The 19467-nt window shown below is 66.4% G+C and overlaps 2 protein-coding genes across 3 annotated transcripts in view; both read right to left on the reverse strand.

Moving 5' to 3' along the window:
* Nucleotides 1-7330, reverse strand: CSPG5 (chondroitin sulfate proteoglycan 5). Of its 2 annotated transcripts, XM_086467059.1 has the most exons (6): nt 7264-7330; nt 5228-5693; nt 4388-5140; nt 3074-3262; nt 2144-2216; nt 1-162 (listed from the first exon to the last, which is right to left on the reverse strand). In XM_086467059.1, exons 1-6 carry the CDS (start codon nt 7328-7330, stop codon nt 1-3), a joined length of 1710 nt encoding a protein of 569 aa, XP_086323185.1. The 2 variants fall into 2 exon arrangements, with proteins under 2 accessions (XP_086323185.1, XP_086323184.1); XM_086467058.1 differs by having other exon boundaries at nt 4388-5693.
* A 10163-nt stretch (nt 7331-17493) lies between these two features.
* SMARCC1 (SWI/SNF related BAF chromatin remodeling complex subunit C1) overlaps nt 17494-19467 on the reverse strand; it is an 84890-nt gene continuing 82916 nt past the window's right edge. Inside the window, exon 28 of the mRNA XM_086466319.1 lies at nt 17494-18475. Coding sequence (XP_086322445.1) covers nt 18390-18475 — 86 coding nt within the window. The 3' untranslated portion in view covers nt 17494-18389. The remainder of the gene's footprint in view (nt 18476-19467) is intronic.

A 19467-nucleotide genomic window follows, 5' to 3' on the forward strand; every position in this document is an offset into this window, starting at 1 on the left:
TCACGTCAGGTTGTTCTGCAGGCAGTTGAGCTCGCCGCCGTCCTGCTCCCCTTTGCCGCCGTCGTGCTTGGGCGACGTCGAGTTGTGGATGTTGAAGGGCTCCTCGTCCTTCAGGCAGGACTTCAGCGAGTCCTGCAGCTTGTGGGGAGCGCTGGGGTCATCCTGCCAGGAGAGATTTGGGGGGGGGGGGGAGGGGGTGCGGGGGGGGGGGGGGTGTCAGGAGGTGGCTGTGACGTGGGGGACAGCACTGCGATTGGGGGGGTGACGTGGGTGAAGCCGCCAACGTCCCCACCGGCATCCCAACCCCCAATGCCCCAAGGGGAATACAAGTATCTCCCTCCCCAGCACACGGGGGGGAGCGTGGGGCTCACGGCACTGGGGGGAGCAGGTGGGTGAGAGGGTCCGACCCGACTCGCTGCCGTTCCCCACCGCGGCTTCCCCACCTTGGGGTGCCTCCAGCACCCAAAGCCGCTCGCCAACTGCACCCAAGAGCCACGGGAGCCGTCCCACCCACCGCCCCTCCAGCCGCCCCCACCACCGCCCAACTTCTCCTCCCGTTTCCAGCCCGTCTCGGCCCACCGTCCCCGCCACAACCAGCAACTCCCCGAGCGAGCGGCGCTTGGCAGGAGGCCCGGTGGGGTGGATTTATTGCCGTTCGTTAGCGTACAGCCAGCCCCGCCGTGCCGCTGGCCGGAGCCGCCGGTGGCAAAGCCACTTCCCGACATCCCCCCACGGCTGCCGGGAGCATCTTCCCCCCGGGGCTGGGCTGTGCCCCGAGTTTGTCCCACATCCACGGGGAGAGCGGCCGCCCCCGGCACCGGCTCCGAGCTCCGGCTCTGTTGGGTAACGCCTGTGCCCAAACGGTGCCGGTGTCGCCGTCGGCGGGGCAGGATGAGCCCTGGCGTGGGGGGCGGGATGGGCCGTGGCTGCATCGCAGCGGTTATGGTGCTCCCGGCGCCGCACGGCGAGTGGTGGATGGATGGAGACCCCCAAGGGCTGCCTCATATGGGGACGGGAAACCTCCATCTCCTGGGCAGTGGCGCCACGAGCGATTCCCAGCCAGCCCGGGGTCACGCCATCGGCTCCACGGCAAACGCCGTGGGATGGGCACCGCTACCAGGGCACCGAGCTCCATCGCCCGGCAGAGGGGCTGCACCACGTGTCCCCAAAACCCTCTTTCCCAGGGGTGTCGACCCCGCTGTCCCCTCTGCAACCACCACGTGTCCCGGGCACCGCGTGCCGCTGTAGGACCGAGTCCTCCGCACCCCGGAGGGGACGAGGGGGCAGGGCAGACCCCAGCGAGGTGCCGGGGAGCGGCACCGAATTCATCCCAAGGTTCATCCTCTCCGCAGCGGGGAGCGAGCTGGCTCCAGGAGCCTCCTGCCAGGGCGGCCGGGCCGAGCGGCGGCAGACGCTACGGCTGCTAAAGGCGGTCGAAAGACGGGGCAAACCGGCGGTGGGCTAAGGCAAAGGCTAGAGGGACCTACGCTCCTCCTCCGGCTCGCGCTCGGCAAAGCCCTTCGCTTCTCTCTGTTGCGATTCGAAAGACGGGAGGTTGGAAGGGGGGACCCCCGGGAGGGAGGGCGCCTCCCGACCACGCCAGCAGCATCCCGGAGGGTTTCATCCTCCAGCATCGCCCACCGCTGCCGGCCGTTGGCCACCGGTCCTGCCCCAGCGATGCCGCAGCCAGGGAGCATCGTCCGCCGGAGCCACACGGCACCGGCTGTCCCCTCCCTGGAAATGCCGGCTCGGCCGCCCCTGCCACCCACCCACGGATCCGAAGCCACCAGGCAGCTCTGGATGGTGGTTCCCCGGGGAGCCACGTGGACAGGAGGGGACAGGGCAGGGGGACAGTGGGGGGACACCGATGCCCCCCCTGCCTGGTGTGGGTCCGGTTTGGGTAGTCGGGGCAGAATGCGGCACGGCAGGACCCAACAGCGAGGGGACAGAGCGGTGGCCACAGCGGGATGGGGACAGGAGGGTGCGGAGGGACCCGGTGGTGACACCATCCCCCAGGCAGAGCGGGGACTATGGGTGGGGTGGGGGTGGGGGTGGGGGACACACAGACAAGGTGTTACCAGACAGAGAGACACGGGTAGGACAGCCCGCGGGAGCCGGGGACGGTGCCGCGAAGCCTCCTTACGTTTGGGTGGGAGCCCTCGGCGATGGTGGAGAGGGAGAAGTTGTCGTTGTGCAGCTCGGACGGGGTGCGATATCTGCGGGGGGGGGGCAGAGAAGAGCACGGCGGTGAGGCCAGGGACACCACTGAGCATCCCCTGCGCCCCCAGCTGCGTTTTGGGGTGAACCCAGTGTTGGGGGGGGGGGTAAATGCCCCCAGGGACGAAGGGTTGGGACTGAATACCCCCAGATCTGGGGGTTTGGGGGGCTCAATGCTCCCAGCTATGGAGATTGGGGGCCTAAATGTCCCCAGCTCTGGGGTTTGGGGCTACATGTCCCCAGGGATGGAGGTTGGAGGCTAAATGCCCCAGATCTGGGGGGTTTAGGGGATTAAATGCCCCTGGACCAGGGACTTTGGGGCTAAATACCCCCCCGGCTCTGAGAAGGTGCCGGCAGGCGCAGGCAGGGGAGCGGTGAGGGCAGCCCAGGGCAGGCAGCCCCGGAGGGGGGGGCCTGAGAGGGAGACCCATGGGCTGGCACAGGGATCTTCGCTGCTAATTACACTTGGCACTTCCAAACACTAATTAACAGCTCATTAGGGACCCAGGCTGGGAGGGCTTGCTCCTCCGGGGAGGTGGGCAGCAATTGCGGTGGCAGTGGGGGGAGGAACGACACCCCAACCTTCACCCATGTCACCACCCCCCAGCCCTGTCCCCAGGGACACAGTGGGGACCATCTCCAGTGGCCCCTGGGCAGCGTGGTGAGCCCAGCTGGTGGCCCCAGCTCCCAGTGCAGCAGATTAACTGGTGCCAGTCAGGAGCAGCTTTAAAGGATTAACCGCGGAGCAGGAGCCACCTCCCCGCAGGGCACCCGCCTCGGGGACCCTGCCCACCCACCGTCACCTTGTCTGGGGACACTTTTAGGGGGTGCTGGTCCCCCTCCCGGTGCCACTCACTTGGTCTTGCGCAGTTTGCTGTTCTCCGTCTTGAGCAGGTAGAGCTTCTTGGCGAAGAAGACGGTGAGCATGAAGAGCAGCAGCACCACGAGGGCGGCCGAGCCCACGGCCACGCACATCACCTGGAAGTCGGTGACGATGGCCTCGCAGCGCGTGCCCTTGTGCCACGTGTAGTCCTGCGTGTTGCACCTGCAAGGGGACACCGTTAGGGACCCCCACCCCAAAAAAAACGCGCCCCTGTCCCACAGAACATCCTCGGGGGGCGCCGGCATCTGAGATTAATGGGTCCCCAAGGGCCACTCTGAGAGGGGTGAACCCCTAAACGCTGGGGCCAAGCGAGATGGGTGACAGTGGGGGATGGCGGGAGTGGGGTCGGGGTCCCCCCCCCCCGGGGCGATGCTTGCCCCCTGCACCCCACACTCACGGCTCCCAGCCCCGCTCAGCCCCGGGAGGGGACAGCCCCGCCATGCCACTCATCCACGTCCCCCCGTGCAGGCGGGCTCGGTGCCAGCCCCGCGACGCGTGCCGAGCCGTACGGCACAGCCGGCGTCGGCCCTCCCCGGGCGCAATCTGCCGGGGCCGATTAGCGCGGCGGCCCCGGAGCCTCGGCTGCACAGCCCTGACCTAATTCCTGCCCAGCCGCTGCTTGGGGGGCAGGGAAAGCCCCTCTGCGCCCCGGCGGGATGGGGCTGCGGGGGCAAAGGGACCTGGGTGGGGTGCACGGGGGATGGAGAGCCTGGGGATGGGGGGCGTAGAGGTGGAGATCCCAGGGATGGGGTGCACAGGGATGGAGTGGATGGAGATGGAGATCCCAGGGATGGGGTGCACAGGGGATGCAGAGCCTGGGGATGGGGTGCATGGAGGTGGAGATCCCAGGGATGGGGTGCACAGGGGATGGGGTGGATGGAGGTGGAGATCCCAGGGATGGGGTGCATAAGGATGGAGATCTCAGGGGTAGGGTGCATGGAGGTGGAGATCCCAGGGTCGAGGTTCATGGTGATGGAGAGCCTGGGGATGGGGTGCATGGAGGTGGAGATCCCAGGGATGGGGTGCACAGGGATGGAGATCCCAGGGATGGGGTGCACAGGGATGGAGAGCCTGGGGATGAGGTGCATGGAGGTGGAGATCCCAGGGATGGGGTGCACAGGGATGGGGTGCATGGAGGTGGAGATCCCAGGGATGGGGTGCACAGGGATGGAGATCCCAGGGATGGGGTGCACAGGGATGGAGAGCCTGGGGATGGGGTGCACAGGGATGTAGGACCCCCACATGCACCCCCCATCTCCCCACGGGCCCTGGGTCCCCATCCCTTACCGGCAGAAGGCCCCGTGGCTCTCCACCAGGTAGCACTGGCCGCCGTTGTGGCAGTAGCTGGGGACAAGGTCGCAGAGGGAGCGGCAGGAGCTGTTGTGCCGCACGTAACCGCTCCGGCACTCGGTGCCGTTCTCCAGCTGGCCCCGCTCCCCCGGCCGCGGCCGTGGCGTGGGGCTGCCCCCCGCCACGCCGGAGGGCTGCGGCGGGGCCACGTTGCGGCGGCCGGTGGGTCGGGGGTCCCGCGGTGCCGGCTGGGCACCGGGCACGGCCGAGGCAGGCGGCCGGTAGCTGTTCTCATCCTCCAGCCCCCCATCTTCCTCCTCCTCCTCTTCCTCCTCCTCCTCCTCCAGCTCGTCCTCCTCGTCCCCGTCGGCATAGAAGGAGGTGGTGGGGTAGAAATCGGCCTCGTCGAAGGGCGTGAAGTCGTCGTAGAGCTCATGGAGGGCCCACGGCGTGGCCGCCTCCTCCGGCTCCCGCCGCCGCGCCGAGCCGGCCGCTCCCCGGCCGCCCCCGGGGAAGCCCCCCAGTCCCTCGCCCCCCTCAAACAGGTCGTAGTAGTTGACGTCGATGATCTCGGAGGCCGTCCGGTCAGCCGGCGGCTCGGTGGGGCCCGGGGTGACGGTGACGGGCTCCTCCACCTCCAGCCAGGTCAGATCCGTCCGGCCACGAGCCCCCTGCGCCGGGGCCGGGCTGGATGCGGCCACCCAGAGCTCCGGGGGTCGCCCCGAGTCCCCCCCGGTGCTTGGCCCGGGGCTGGGGTCACCCAGCACGGGGGTCCGCGGCACGGCCGAGCCCCCGGCCGCCAGCAGCAGGTCGGATTCGGCCGAGTCGGTGGCGAGCTGTAGGCTGGGGGGGCTCGGCGGGGCAGCCGTGAGCCCCCCAAAACCCCCCGGGCTGGGCAGGGAGGCTCGTGTGGGCCTCTCGCCGCTCCCCGGTTCCTCGGGGCTGCCGAGGGCCACCGCCACCGTCCCCCCGTCACCGGGCCAGGTCACCGCCGCTTGGCCATCCTCCGCCGAGCCGGTTTTGGGGGGCAGAGCGCTGGCGTCGCCCTCCCCGGTGCATCCCGCGCACCCCTCCGGCATCGCCGACGGGTCCGTGGTGGCGGCCGTGGCCCCCCCGGGGGGCTCTAGCTGGGATCCTGCCGGGGGCTCGTCGCCCACCGCAGCCCCCCCGGGGCTGGTACCGTTGCTGGGCCCCCCCGGGGGGTCTCTGCTCGCTGGGTCCCACCGTGGGGGGCTGCTCTCCAGGGAGCCCTCCCAGCCTCTCCCCTCCGCCTCGCTGGTGTTTTGGGGGGGCCACTCGGATGCTGGAGGGGGACAAGGAGAGAAAGATGTGTCAGAGGTGCCCCCCGCACCCCGGGGGGTGGTCCCTGCCTGCAGCCCCCCGAGTCTTTTACAGCCTCTCCTGGGGTCTGATGGCACAAACCCCGCGGCAGCCCCCGGCTCTCCCCCAGCCACAGCCCCATCATCACCCCCCAAATCTGAGACGCCTCCCCCCCACTGGGACACAGCCTCCCCCCCCCCCAAGACAAGCTGCCTGCAGCCCAGATCCCCCAGCTGCCCTACGAGGGGATCCAGTCCCCGCAAGGGGATCCAGCCCCCCCCCCCCCCCGCTGCAAGGGATCCAGCCCTCCTGGTTCCTGCAAGTGCACTCCACACACACGACTGGATCCAGCCTCTGCAAGGGGATCCAGCCCCTTTAGAGGGGATCCAGCCACCCCACCCGACCCCACCCCACCCCGCAATGGAATCCAGCCCCCTTACAGGGGGATCCAGCCCTCTCTGGTTCCTGCAAGTGCACCCCATCATCACAAGAGGATCCAGCCCCTGCAAGAGGATCCAAACCCGCCTGCCCCCCCCCCCCCCCCAAGGGATCCAGCCCCCGGCAAGGGGATCCAACCCTTCTCAGGCTCCTGCAAATGCACCCCATATATAAAGGGGATCCAGCCCACTGCAAGAGGATCGAGCCCCCCCCCCCCCCCCCCCGCCCCCGCAAGGGGATCCAGCCCTCCTCCGGTCCCTGCAGCTGCACCCCATACACATAACGGGATCCAGCCCCTCCCGCCCAAGGGATCCAGCCCCAAGCAAGGGGATCCATCCTCAAGCAAGGGGATCCAGCCCTCCCGCGGCTCCCGCAGCTGCCCCCCGCGCCGAAAGGCGACCCAGCCCGCTGCAACAGGATCAAGCCCACCCCCCACCCTGCAAGGGGATCCAGCTCCTTTACAAGGGGATCCAGCCCCCGGCAAGGGAGATCCAGCCCTCCTCGGGTTCCTGCAGCTGCACCCCATCCACACAAGGGGATCCAGCCCACCCCCCCCCCCCCCACCCCCCCGCAATGGAATCCAACCCCCTTACAAGGGGATGCAGCCCCTGCAAGAGCATCCAAAGCCGCCTACCCCCACCCCCCCACCTCCCCAAGGGATCCAGCCCCCGGCAAGGGGGATCCAGCCCGCCCTGCAAGAGGATGCAGCTCCCCGCAATGGGATCCAGCCCCCGGCGAGGGGGATCCAGTCCCCTCCGAAAGATCCAGTCGTGTGTCCCCCCCCCTCCCCCCCCGGTGGGATCCAGCTCCCGGCGAGGAGGATTCAACACCCCCCCCCCCCACACACACACACACACCCCCGGGGGGGATCCAGCCCCATCCAAGAGATCCAGCCTTCCCCCGAAGGATCCAGCCTCCCCCGCCCCGGAGGGATCCAGCCTGGCGAGGGGGATCCAGCCCCCCCCCCCCGCCCCTTCCCCGGTGCCCGCAGCGGAATGCAGCCCCGGGACCGCCGAGCCGCCCCCCCCCCACGGGGATCCGCCCCCCCCCCCCCCCCGCCCCCGGTGCAGGCTCCGGCCCCATCCCGGGGTGCAGCCCCCCCCCCCGGTACGTACCGAGGGCGCCGATCGCCATCAGCAGGGCCAGGGCGCGGGTGCGGGGCCGGGCGGCCGCGGGGGCCATGGCGGCATGGAGGGACCCGCGGCTCCGCCACCGGGGCCGGCACCGGCAGCGGCTCCGCCCGCGCCCCCCGCGCTCCCGCCGCCGCCGCCGCCGCCGCTCCCGCTCCGCGCCGGGGGGGGGGGGGGGGCCGGGCCGGGCCGGGCCGGGCTGGGGGCGGCGGCAGCCACCGGCTCCGCCCGCGGGACTGGGGACGCCGCCGGCAGCACCGGGACACCCCCACACCCCACACCCCCCCACACACCCCGCTTTGGGATCCGCGGGGGATCCCCCCCCCCCGCCCCGGGCAGCACCGGGGGATACAGACCGGCATCTCCTCCCTGCCCTGCACCGGGACCCCTCGCTGACACACACCCCCTCCCCAAACTGCTCCGGCATTGGGGGGCATCTCTGCACCGGGACCCCCTGCACCGGGACCCCCCTGCACCCCGATCCCTCGCTGACCCCCCTCAAACTGCTCCGGCATTGGGGTGCATCTCTGCACCGGGACCCCCCTGCACCGGGACCCCCCTGCACCTCGATCCCTCGCTGACACCCCCCCCAAACTGCTCCGGCATTGGGGGGCATCTCTGCACCGAGACGCCCCTGCACCCCGATCCCTCACTGACCCCCCTCAAACTGCTCCGGCATTGGGGGGCATCTCTGCACCGAGACGCCCCTGCACCCCGATCCCTCGCTGACACCCCCCCCCCCCAAACTGCTCCTGCACGGTGGGGGCATCTCTGCACCGGGACCCCCTGCACCGGGACTCCCCTGCACCCCGATCCCTCGCTGACCCCCCCCCAAACTGCTCCGGCATTGGGGGGCATCTCTGCACCGGGACCCTCTGCACCGGGACCCACCTGCACCCCGATCCCTCGCTGACACGACCCCCCCACCCCCCCACCCCCCCCACTGGTCCTTCACGGGGGGGCATCCCTACACCAGGACCTCCCACCCCCCAAATGCTCCTGCATGGAGGAGGGGGGGTATCCTTGCACCAGGACACCCCTGCACTGGGACCCCCCTGCACCAGCATCCCTTGCTGACACGCCCCCTCCCCCCCAAAAAAACCCCTGCTCCTGCATGGGGGGGGGGGGGCATCCCTGTACCAGCACCAGGACAGCCCCCTGCACCCCCCCACCCAGCACTGGGACCCCTCACTGAGCCCCCCTAAATCTGCTCGTGCATGGGGGGGGCACCCCTGAACCGGGACACCCCCCCCCCCAGCATCCCCCCCCCAGCACCAGGATTCCTCATTGCCCCCCTCCCGAACTGCTCCCCCTGCACCCCCCCCCAGCATCGGGGTCCCCCCGCTGACCCCCCACCCCCCTAAAACTGCTCCTGCACGGCGGTGGGGTGGGGGTGGATCCCTGTGCCATCACCAGGAACCCCTCCCAGCATCCTCAGCTGGTGCAGGGGGACCCCCACGCTGCACCCCCGAGCCCCCCGCTCATGCACAGCCCTGGGGGGGGAGACTGGGGGCCCCTCCAGCAGCAGCGGGGCGAGGGCAGAGCGCCCCAAACCCTGGGGTGCAGCCATAGCCCTGGGGTCACCGAGGGGCTGTGGCACAGGGCGGGGGGCTGTGGCCACTCAGACCCCACCCCCCCCCCCACCCCCCCCCCCTCCCACCCCCCCCCCCACCCCCCCCCGGGTCAGCAGACCCCCCAGGTAGGCACCCCACAGCCACAGCACTGCTTCCCAGTGCCAAACTGGTCCAGGACACCACCATGGTCTCCATCACCTCAGACCCATCCATGTGGGCACCACGAACAGGGCCTTCTCCAACGGGCAGGGGGTGCGGGCAGGGGGTGCGGGCAGGGGGGTGCGGGCAGGGGGTGCGGGCAGGGGGTGCGGGCAGGGGGTGCGGGCAGGGGGGTGCGGGCAGGGGGGTGCGGGCAGGGGGGTGCGGGCAGGAGCTGCGGGCAGGGGGTGCGGGCAGGGGGTGCGGGCAGGGGGTGCTCCAGGCCGTGGCCCAGTGTGAGACGGGGAGATGGAGCCGAACCAGTGGCTGGATGGAGCAGGGGAAGCGCTGGGAGAGGAGAAGCCACACAGATGTGACCGGCCTGGCAATGGGGCTGCGGGCAGGCAGCGGGCAGGACCCCCACGGCGTGCACGGAGGGACCCCCCCAGGGACACCCCCCGCCCCCCCGGCCTTAGCTCTGCTGGAAGCCGCGCAGCCAGGGCAGCCCCCAAACCCTGCGGGACACCCGGCCCCTCGCCGCCCCCAACCCCACCCCTGCGGGGGGTGTCGTGGGTGTGTTGGGGACACCCGCACGCGTGGGGACACCCAGAGCTGCCTCCTGGGGGGGCTCAGCCCGGGCCCCGTTGCATGGGAGAGGGGGCTGTGCCCCCCGCTCCGCTCGCCCCACGGCCACCTCGTCCTCCCCGGGGCTGGACGAGGCTTCCCAAGGTCACCGTGTGTCCTCTGGGAACGCGATGGCCACGGCCGCTCCCGCATCCCGCACCGGGGAAGGATGCTCGGGGCAGGGCCCTGGGGAGCAGTGGGTGCTCCCAAAGGACCCCATTTCAGCCCCCCAGCCCCTGCGTGGGACCCCCATCGGCTTGGCCATGCCACCCTCCCACCACCCGCCATGCTCCCCTCGCCCACGCCACCCCGTCCTGCCGGGGGTCCCGTCTGCCCGGGGCCGGGGGTGCTGCAGGGGCTGGGGGAGCTGGGCTGCGGGGGGATGGCGAGGCCGGGGGTCCCCTCTGCCACCCCCCCCAGCAGCCGCTGCGCCTGGCCGGGCTCCCCGCGCCGGGAACAAGCCGCGCTCTGTCCCCGCTCAAAGGGGGATTGAAGGGGCTGCACCTGCTTAATATTCCCCGCGCTTCCGCCCCTGGATGCGTTTCCAAGGGGACCGTCCGAGGGGCCGCAGGGATGGACGAGGGGGGGGACACGGCCACGACAGCAGGGGAAAAAGGGTTGGGAAGAGGCACCGGGGTCCCATGCTCTGCCCGGGGCTGGGAGTCCCTCCGCTGGGTCCCCGCCATCGCAGCAAGAGGCTGAAGGAAGACGGGTGGGATCGTGGGGACGGGGATGGTGCTGGGGGAGACACACGGGGCAGGGAGGTGGAGGCCGGGCAGGGTAGCAGCACCCATCCTGCCCCCAAAGCCCTTCCCCAGCACCGGGGCAGGGTGCAGCGACGGCTCAAGGTGTCGATGCTCCAGCGGCTGGTGCTTGCGAATCCCGCGGCAGGAGCTCCTGGGGGGCAAGAAGCCCGTGGGGTTGGCAGGGACCCCTGGAGACCACCCAGGCCAACCCCTGCTGGAGCCTGGAGCAGGTCTGGTCGGGTCTTGGACATCTCCATGGCTGGAGGCTCCACCAGCCCTCGGGGCAGCCGGTGTCCCCTCGGGGTATCGGCACCCTGAGACCTCCGGCTGCAGCCAGCATCACCCCAAGGAGAGGAGGGACCGTGCCCCGGATCCCATGGGATCAATGGGGGGCGAGGGGGTGTCGGCACTCCCCACCCTGGCCGGAGGCTGCTCCCCACCCGGTCCCGGGGGGACGGTGCCCACCGCATCACCCTGCAGACCACCTTCGCGTGGGAAGAGCCCCCACCTCCCCGCACCCATCCCCGCGCCGGTGGCTCCCCATCAGGCCCCCCCCCAGCTGTCAGCCTGGGTGGGCAAGGGGGGACTGAGGGTGTCACCCCCCCTCCGTGGCGTGACACTGTGCAGCAGGCAGGGACATCCAGCTGGGGGGTGAATTGGGGGGCCACCCCCCCATCCCACAGCCCCGGGCAGAGCGTGGCAGAGCCGTAACGCATCGGGCTCCGTCGCGACGCTTGGATTTCGGACCAGGCGAGGCAGCAGAGCCCGACGCGGGTGTCGGAGCCATCTCAGAGCCTGCTCTCGCCAACATTCCCTACGAACCTGCCCCAGGCTTGTCTTCGCAGGAGCAGAGGGTTGGATGAGGGGCAGCAGGACAGACGGACGGACAGACAGCGACGGCTCCTCAGTCTCGCAGAAGAAATCGAGCAGAACCGGCTGTTGCTGCCGGGCATGTGTTTTCCTGGGGGAGTTACTCAAAATATTTAAGGCGAATTAAAAGCCACATCGGCAAACCATTTTCAGCCTTTCCGGAGGAAATCGGTGTGAGCTCTGTCTGTCTGTCTGTGGGTCACACGCAGCTGGGGAGGGCTCTCACCCCAAACCCCTTCTCTGCCCGGTTCAGCGCTGGGAGCTGAGCTTGCTCATGGGTCTTGCTCTGCCTGGGGGTCCCCAAAAACCCACAGGAGGGGCTTTGCTCATCCCCCTCCCCCCCCTCAGCTTCTGCCACGCAGGGGCTGCCCCACATCCCGGCTGGCATCTCCCAGAGCCCCAGCAGCCGTGGGGCAGCCCCACAGCAGCACCTTCCTCCCACCCCATCCCTGAGAGCGGCTGGGGGTCGATCGGCTCTGGCAGCCGCTGGGTGTGGGTGACGGGCTGTATTGCGATCAGGGACCCCATGGGGACGGACAGACAGACGGAGGCTGGAGGGAGGCACAGACTGAGCTCCTTCCCATCAGCTGAGCACGGGGGAATCGCTTGTATGATGGTGTCCCCACCGACCGGGACCCTCACCGGGCTGCATCCAGGCCCCCAGGGTACCGGGGGGGTCGGTGGAGGGTGCGGGATGGGCTGGGGCTGGCGTTTCTCCCCCAGCTTTTGTTTCCCCCCACCGCCTCTCCCTGGGCTGCCTGATGGACACCCTCCCTCCTCGCCTGGGTACCAGAGATGCTCAGACCACCCCCTTGTCCAGTTCTTTAAATTCACAAGTATTGGAACGGTGTAAGAAATCCTGACTCCAGACAAGGCTGAGCTGAACGGACAGGGTGGAGGTCGGTGTTCCCCGCCCCAGCTCGGGCACCGCTGGCCCTGGACACACGAGCTCTTCCCTCTCTCAAAGCGTCCTCCACGGTGAGTCTGAGCCCAGAGCCAGGCTCAGCTCCGGCAGGCAGGGTTCTCCAGGGACAGCTTTGCCCTTGATTGGGGCTGGCACCACACGGGGCACGGCTCCGAGGTGACGAGCCCTGATGCGACACCGATAGCTGGAGGAAGCTGCCGCCTGCTTCAGCTGCGAGACTTAAAAATCAACCTTCGGCCTCCTCCGTGCTCACCCGGGCCCCGCTCCCCCGCTGCCTTCAGCCTCAGACACCCCACAAAAGCATCCACACCGTTGCTGCAGGGAACAAACTCACCCACCACGTATCAGTCACGCGCCAAACGGCTCCCGACACTGAGCTGATCTGAAAATTGCTGTAATTCAAAGCCCTCAAAACAGGAGCTGGGTTTAGGAGTGCTCGAGCAGTGCTGGCACCACCGGGTAAAGATACACGGCTCCGCAACCCCTGCGTGCCCTGCGGTGCTGGAGCCCTCCAGGCCCTCCGGCCAGAGGGATAAGCAAGCTGGTATCTTCCAAAAAACGCCCTCCCTGCCCTGCACAGGGAGCTGGTGCGTTTGGCTCCAGGGTTCGGTGTCGCAGGGGCAGAGCTGGGCTCGGGGAAGGGGCAGAGCCCCCGGCTCGTGCTCTCCCTGCAGTGGCCGTTTTCGAGCCACGCTCCTCTGCGGCTGCAGAGGGAAAAGGTGGGAGAGGTTTAATCCTCGCACGCTACAGCTCCGAGCTGCGAAGACCAAGAAAAAGACCTGAGTAAAATGGGCCTGAGCTGCTCTGGGGACAAGAGCCAGCAGAGAGCCGCGTCCCAAGGACGGAGCACAGCACCCGCCAGCGGTGTTCAACACCTCTCGTGTTCACAGTCTGGAGGAGTGACAAATAAAACTGTCACGGACTGGGGTAAGGCAGCTGCCAGCAGTAGCACCTTCCCCCCCCTCTCCTTCCTAGCTCAAGAAACCGGATAAATACTTGTGATTTTGCAAAGAGGGCACTAAATGTGCTTCAGAAATGCTCTTTATCTTCAAGGTTTTGCTTTTATTGCTGCTGGAAACCAGGAGGAATCAAAGCAGCTATTTCACAGTGAAGGATACGGAGCGAAGACACCACTTCACCCAACAGAAAATGAAGGAAAAAAGCTCGGGAGGGCAGAAGAGCTGAAGCCCGGTGGTGCACGGAGTGCTGGACACACACACCTCATCCCCCTCTCAACACGACACGGGGATTTAATGACCTCCAAGACTCGGGCTCTCTTTCATCCGGAAGAGGGAAACCAAACTCACAGCAGCAGAGAGGACCAGAAGTCAGCGCTGCGCTGAGCATCCTCCGAGGGCAGAGCCTGTCCCCCTTTCAAGGCGTCTTCTACAACATCCCGGTCCCCAGCGCTGGGAGGGAACATGGGATTCCCACGCAGTGATCTGCAGGGATCTGGCGGCTCTTCCAAGAGCGGACAAGCACCCAGGGAGGAGACGGCCCTCAGGGTTCCCAGCAGGACTTGGGCTGAACCTGGGCTGTGGAAGGTGCCGGTCCACGGCTTTGTCCGCCAGATCACCGGGGCACCGCCGCTCCCCACGGCGCTCGGCCAGCTCAGCAAGGTGAGCCCAGGTGGGCAACCCCGGTGCTGGCGCCTGGTGACCACCAGCGTGGCCAAACATCCCGTGCCAGAAACCTGGGAGGGTGCTGGTTTTGGTGGACACCATAGAATCACAGGATGGTTTGGGCTGGAAGGGACCTTAGAGGTCACCCAACCCAACCCCCTGCCCTGGGCAGGGACACCTCCCACCAGAGCAGGTCGCTCCCAGCCCCATCCAGCCTGGCCTTGAGCTCTCCCAGGGAGGGGGCAGCCACGGCTGCTCTTGGCAACCTGTGCCAGCGCCTCACCACCCTGACGGGGAAGGATTTTGTCCTTACATTTCACCTAAATCTAAATCTACCCGGTTGTTTTTATCACGCTTTGACTTGGACAGACAGAAAATGAGGGATTGCGGGGAAAAAACCCCTCCAACTCCTCACCCCGAGGTTTCCCGCTGCAGCCTCCAGGCGACACCCAGCAGCTCCCAGGGCTGCTGAAAAGGGTCCCTGAACCGTGACCCCCGGCAGCGGCAGGAGGTCCCAATGAAAGGGGAAATTCCCACGCGGGCAGCACACGCGGCCGGGCGGGAGCCGGCGCAGACAAAGAGCGACTCTGTTCCTAGAGAGCCGGGCAAGGGAGCGGCTGCGGCACAGCCAAGCCCTTGGCAGGTCACCCAGCCCCGCGCTGCCACCGATTGTCCGGGGCACGTCGTTTCCTACCGGGATTTGGGGGGATGAGTCCACGGGATGGGCGCAGGTGGCTGGCAACACCCCTTGGGTCACCCCGGCTCCGTTGGGCTCGTTGCCGTAAAACCTGCCGAGTTTGAGAAGGCGGTTCCAGCCTTGCCAAGTCTTTCGTTTTAAAGCTTCTGGTGAGAAAGGCCCAGGGAGTGAAGTAACAGTGTCAGGGGACAAGGTGCACTCGTATCCTCGGACACCCCAAACTCTTTTAGTGTCCTAATGCGCATTTTTGGCCTGAAGTCAGCCAGGGAAAAAACAACAAACCCACAAACCTGCAGTTTTTTAGGCACCCCAGGGTGGAGCTGGTACGGCCAGACAGGACAGAGCCACAACAGGGAGGTTTAGGATGTTGTTAAGGCGGAGATGAGCGCGGGCAGGGAGCGGGGAGGGCTGCTCCCGTTCCTGCTCCGCTGCCCCCATCGCTCCTCCTGCCACCAAGGCACCAGGGCTGAGGACAAGCGGCACCGCAGGGCTGCTGGGGCGGGCAGGATGGGACCGGGCGGATGAAGATGCGAAGCCCCCAGCGGCGTGCGGTCGCAGGAGGGACAGCCAGCTCTTGGGACAGGGCAGAAGGGCTCATCGGCACCGAGCGGGGGAGCTTCCACTGGCCCCGACAACATCTCGGTCTCAACCGACCCTCCTGCAGCCCTGGGGCGGACACGGAGCCAGTTTAGAAAAGCTACAGGTTAGAGCCCTGTCCTAAACCTGCCCCCAAGCTTACCTGAATCGTACAGCAAAGCTGTGAGCGGGAGTGAATTTGTTCTGACCCCACACCCCTCCGCGCCCCGGCCCTTTGCTGCTGGCTCCCACCCTCCCTAGGGCCAGCCGAGGGGCACCTGAACCCCCCCAAACACCAGGAGCAGGGTCCCAAACTGCCCCTAGAGCTCCGCTCGCCTTCGCTTCCAGCTGCTCGCAGGACAACGGCCCAGCCTCAGCCACCTTCCGCGACCGCGAAGCTTCCAAGGCCCATCGATAGGAAAACGGTTCAAAACCCGACACGGGGATCTGCCCGATCCTCTGCATTCCTTCGGAAAAAGGTCGAGGAGAAGAGGAAAAAGGGCGAGTGCTGACCGCGCCGCAGGATGGGAAGGCACCAGCGCGAGGGAGAAGCCCCGCTGAAGGCCCCAGGAGCTCCTCACCTCTCCTGCCTGGCCCCAAGCAGGAGCTGCTCTCAGGAGCCCAAGGGAGCCCCCAGCCCTGGGGACATCCCGTGCCAGCGAAGGAGGGATCCCCAGCTGGGGACGGGGCTTTCGTGGGGTGTGCGGGACCTGGGGAGACACCTCCGCCCCTGTGCTTTATCCTTCTTCAGCTTCAGGGAACTGGGGACAGCGGGCAGGACGCTGGGAAGAAGGGCCCTCAGCACCCTCGTTCGGAGGAAAAGGCTCTTCCTTGGCGAGGCAGCAGGAGCGTTCAGGGCAGAACCCAGCGCGGATTCCCCGTTTCACCCTAAAGGCCGACTCTCCTGGCAGCCCCCGGAGCCCCGCGGGAGGGGACGGACAACGGGCATCTCCCCGGAACAATTAACAGCGAGGCCGGCAGGGGAACGAGGAGCGGTGGGACCCCGCCAGGTCAGCGGGCCCAGGCCGCCTCCGTCAAAGTCTGCCACTTCGGAGCCCTCCTTTCCGGGGGGCGACGCGAGGGGGAAGGTGCGCCGGAGCAACCGCCCGTCAGCGCAGCGCGGCAGCGGGAATCAAACAGAGAGAATCCCCTTAGGCCTCCAAGGCCGTTCTACTTCGTCCACATTCATGAAGCTTTTCAAATCAGACAAACCGTTCTCCACAGCGGCGGGTCCCCTCCGCTCACCTGCCTCCCCTCGGCGCCTCCGCCCTGCCGGGTAACGAGCTCGGGCTTTGTATTTACTCCATTGTAGTTAAGACGCGGCCCCAAAAATAGACCCGGATCATATTAACGATTCTCAGCTCATCCACGCCACGCGGGGAGGGAAAGGAGACTCCAGACAAAGTGGGACGAGCTTTGTACAAAAACCGCCTTTTTTTTTTTTTTTTTTTTATTATTTTTATTTCACAAAATCGGGTGGCTGCGTTGCAGGAATAAAACCGGCCCTATACATAGGATCAGATGAAAAAGTCAGCACATGTATTATTTATACAGAAACACGACAGTGTCAAGAATTCAGGTACTCTGCAGGATCATCACTAGTACAGTAAAAAATAAGTCTCCACCTGGATCCTTTGTATTTGAAGTTGATCACGCTAAAAACAACCTGAGGTTATTCTAAACTGGACTACGGTCTGACCCAGAAAATCCCATGCTCACCCCAAAGACCCTGGAGGGAAAGGTAAGAGCGGGGCTGAATTCCCGGTGCGGGAGGGGGAAGGCAGGCCGGCCCCGGCCGCTCTGCTAGGCACTGTGGGTGGGTAGAGCTCGACGGCGGGCGGCACCGTCCCCCCGCGCGGGAAGGGACGGGGCTGCAGACGACGGTGGGGGGTGCGGGCAGCCCCGACGTGGTTACCCCACACTCCTGCGCTCTCAGGACCTGGGAAGTTCAACCGTGAACATCAACGAGTCAATCACCTGAGTGCTCTTCACAGCAAATCCTTTTTTTTGTTTTTTTTCCTCAAGGGTTTAAGTGGTTCTGCAGGTTTCAGGTGATTTGGGAGGTGGCTCTCCGGCCAAGCCACCCTTTAACCCAGCGTCTTCAGCCCCCGGGCAAGGAAACCTGTCGGACCCTCTGGGGCCAGGGGGAGGGCGGAGAACCCGACCCCCCCCCCCATCGGCAAAGGGCAGTAGCAGTCACCACCGAGGAGGGGAGCGGCCGCGGGGGCAGGCCGGGGGTCCGCTCCGCAGCACCGCGCCGGGGGTCCCGCTCCACGAGCGCTGCCGGATTCGCCGCCTGAAGCTGCTCCCTGACCCGCAAGCCCCCGGGCCAGGGCCGCTCGGCGGCGGGAGGCGACGTGCGAGCTGGCCCCAAGCCTCGTACCGCGGGCGCCGGCTCTGCGCGCCTGGGCCGGCGGCAGGAGGTAGTTCTGGCGTTGGCGCCCCAGCCCCCCCAGCCCGCACGCTACCACTTCTTCGCTACCTACTTTTTTTTTTTTTTCTTTTCTGTTTTTGTTCATTTTAAAAAGTAAAAAGTATATGCTCCAAAAAGAGGGACTAAAAATCATGGTTTTATTCCTCAGTTGGCTACTGTACCAAGCTACGCAGAGGGAAGGTTCGACTACCACCTCCAAAGGCAAAAGGTAAGAACCGGAGCAAGGAAACTCCTACCGGTGAGTGGTTTTATTCCAATTGAGTCACTCCTGGCTTCATTCAGCTGGATCAATATTTTCGTTAATAAGTCAGCGAGGCAGCCCCGGGACTCGGCCGCTGCCCTGGACGATCAGAGACCCGTCCTGGGCGCCGCCAGCGTTCCCGCCCTCATTCTCCTCCTCTGCTCCAGCCACGGGTTTGGCGCCCGACCCGGATGCTCTGCGGCGCCCGGAGAACCCGGAACACTGAATCCCAGGGGGAGCGGGCACGTGCTACGTCCTGAAGCTCAGTTAATGCCTCCGCTTTTAAAAGCTCGGTTTTTCTACCTTCCCCAGGAGAACCCAAAGCTCGGAACACCAAGAGGAACGAAACCAGAGGTGAGCACGCTCTGGAAGGCAAGCGGACCAAAGCGTAAAGGACTTCCCCCACCAGCAACACGGAGGCACTACCGGCACCTCGGAGCCAAAGCTTTCCCAGAGGAATGCCGAGTACTGCCGCGGCTGGGAGCGGTGGGGAGGGGACAGACGCTGTGCGCGGGTGCTCGTGGGGGTGCACGGTGAGGCACACACACACAGGAGCGGGGCAGGCCAACGGGAGGCGAGAACCTCCCAGGGAACAGCAGGTAACTGAGGAATTCATTTTTGGTCGCCACTGTGTTGCTGTAGAAGTTCCTTCTTCCTTGGCTGCTTAGGGAGCGGCTGAGGCCGGCGGGGCTCCTGCCGGAGGGGGGGTCACCCCTTCCGCCGGCGGAGGCGGCTGTGCAGGAGGGGGATCTGCAAAAAAAAAAAAAAACCACCAGAGAAACAGTGAGGAGGACGCTGGGAAGGGCCGGGGGTGGGAAAGGAACCCAACGGCAACGGCCAGGGCTCGGAGACGCGGTTGTCCGAGGGGAAGGCAGCGGGGACCGTCCCCAGAAACGGCCCCAACCGCGGCTCCCCCGTCTCTTGCGAAGCCTCACGTGAAGCTTGTTTCAGTGCGCACGGACCCTGCGAAAGAGGGGAAAGACTCCCCCGTTTCTTACAGGGAAGAGGACAGGCGGGCAGCTCAGGAGCTGGCCGAGTTCACGCCAAGCAACTTTCGGAGCTGGAATCAGCGTTCCTCCTCTCCCAGCTCTGTGCTCCAGCCTTTAGATCGCGGCTCTCCGCTGTTTCAAACCGAGGGAACAATAGACTTTACATAAACAGAGCCTGCACTTAAGCTCGGCACAGTGTATGTAGGTTAAAGCAGAGGAAGCCACAGATGCAGCAAGTAGGAGGAAAGAAACGAAGGACACAAAAGGCCGGCTTTCATGCGCAGAGAGGAGATGTTAATGGAACATGACTGACTTGTTTAGCAGGGAGGAAAAAAAGGGAATTAAGATAAGGGAAGAGAGCGAGGAGGAATACAACCTGACATCAGATATTCCCAGCGGTAGAGGCTCAGAAAAAGGAAGGAAAGCTACGGAAAGCTAGAGCAGCAGCGGAATAAGGAGTAAATGCCTGAACTAAAACAGCACCAGGACGGAGTATTTCACGCCTGCGCTGGTGAACACCGGTGAGTCAGTGCTCCTCAGCAGCTCCCTTCAGCGGAAGCCAGCACGGGACGATGGCTTTTCCCAACTCCTTTTTTTGGGAGAGGTACTGCCAGCGATCACAACCCCTGCCTGTCCGGTGACAGTCACGCTAAACAACGTTTTTGGGGTGAACCCCACCGCGCCGAAGGAGACCAGCGGCGCGTCCCAGGGCTGCAAGCCACAGAGACAAGCTTATCGAGGAAATCGCGACAG

This window comes from Leptosomus discolor, chromosome 6, assembly GCF_034619465.1.
Source record: "Leptosomus discolor isolate bLepDis1 chromosome 6, bLepDis1.hap2, whole genome shotgun sequence".
NCBI classification, from domain to species: Eukaryota; Metazoa; Chordata; class Aves; order Leptosomiformes; family Leptosomidae; genus Leptosomus; species Leptosomus discolor.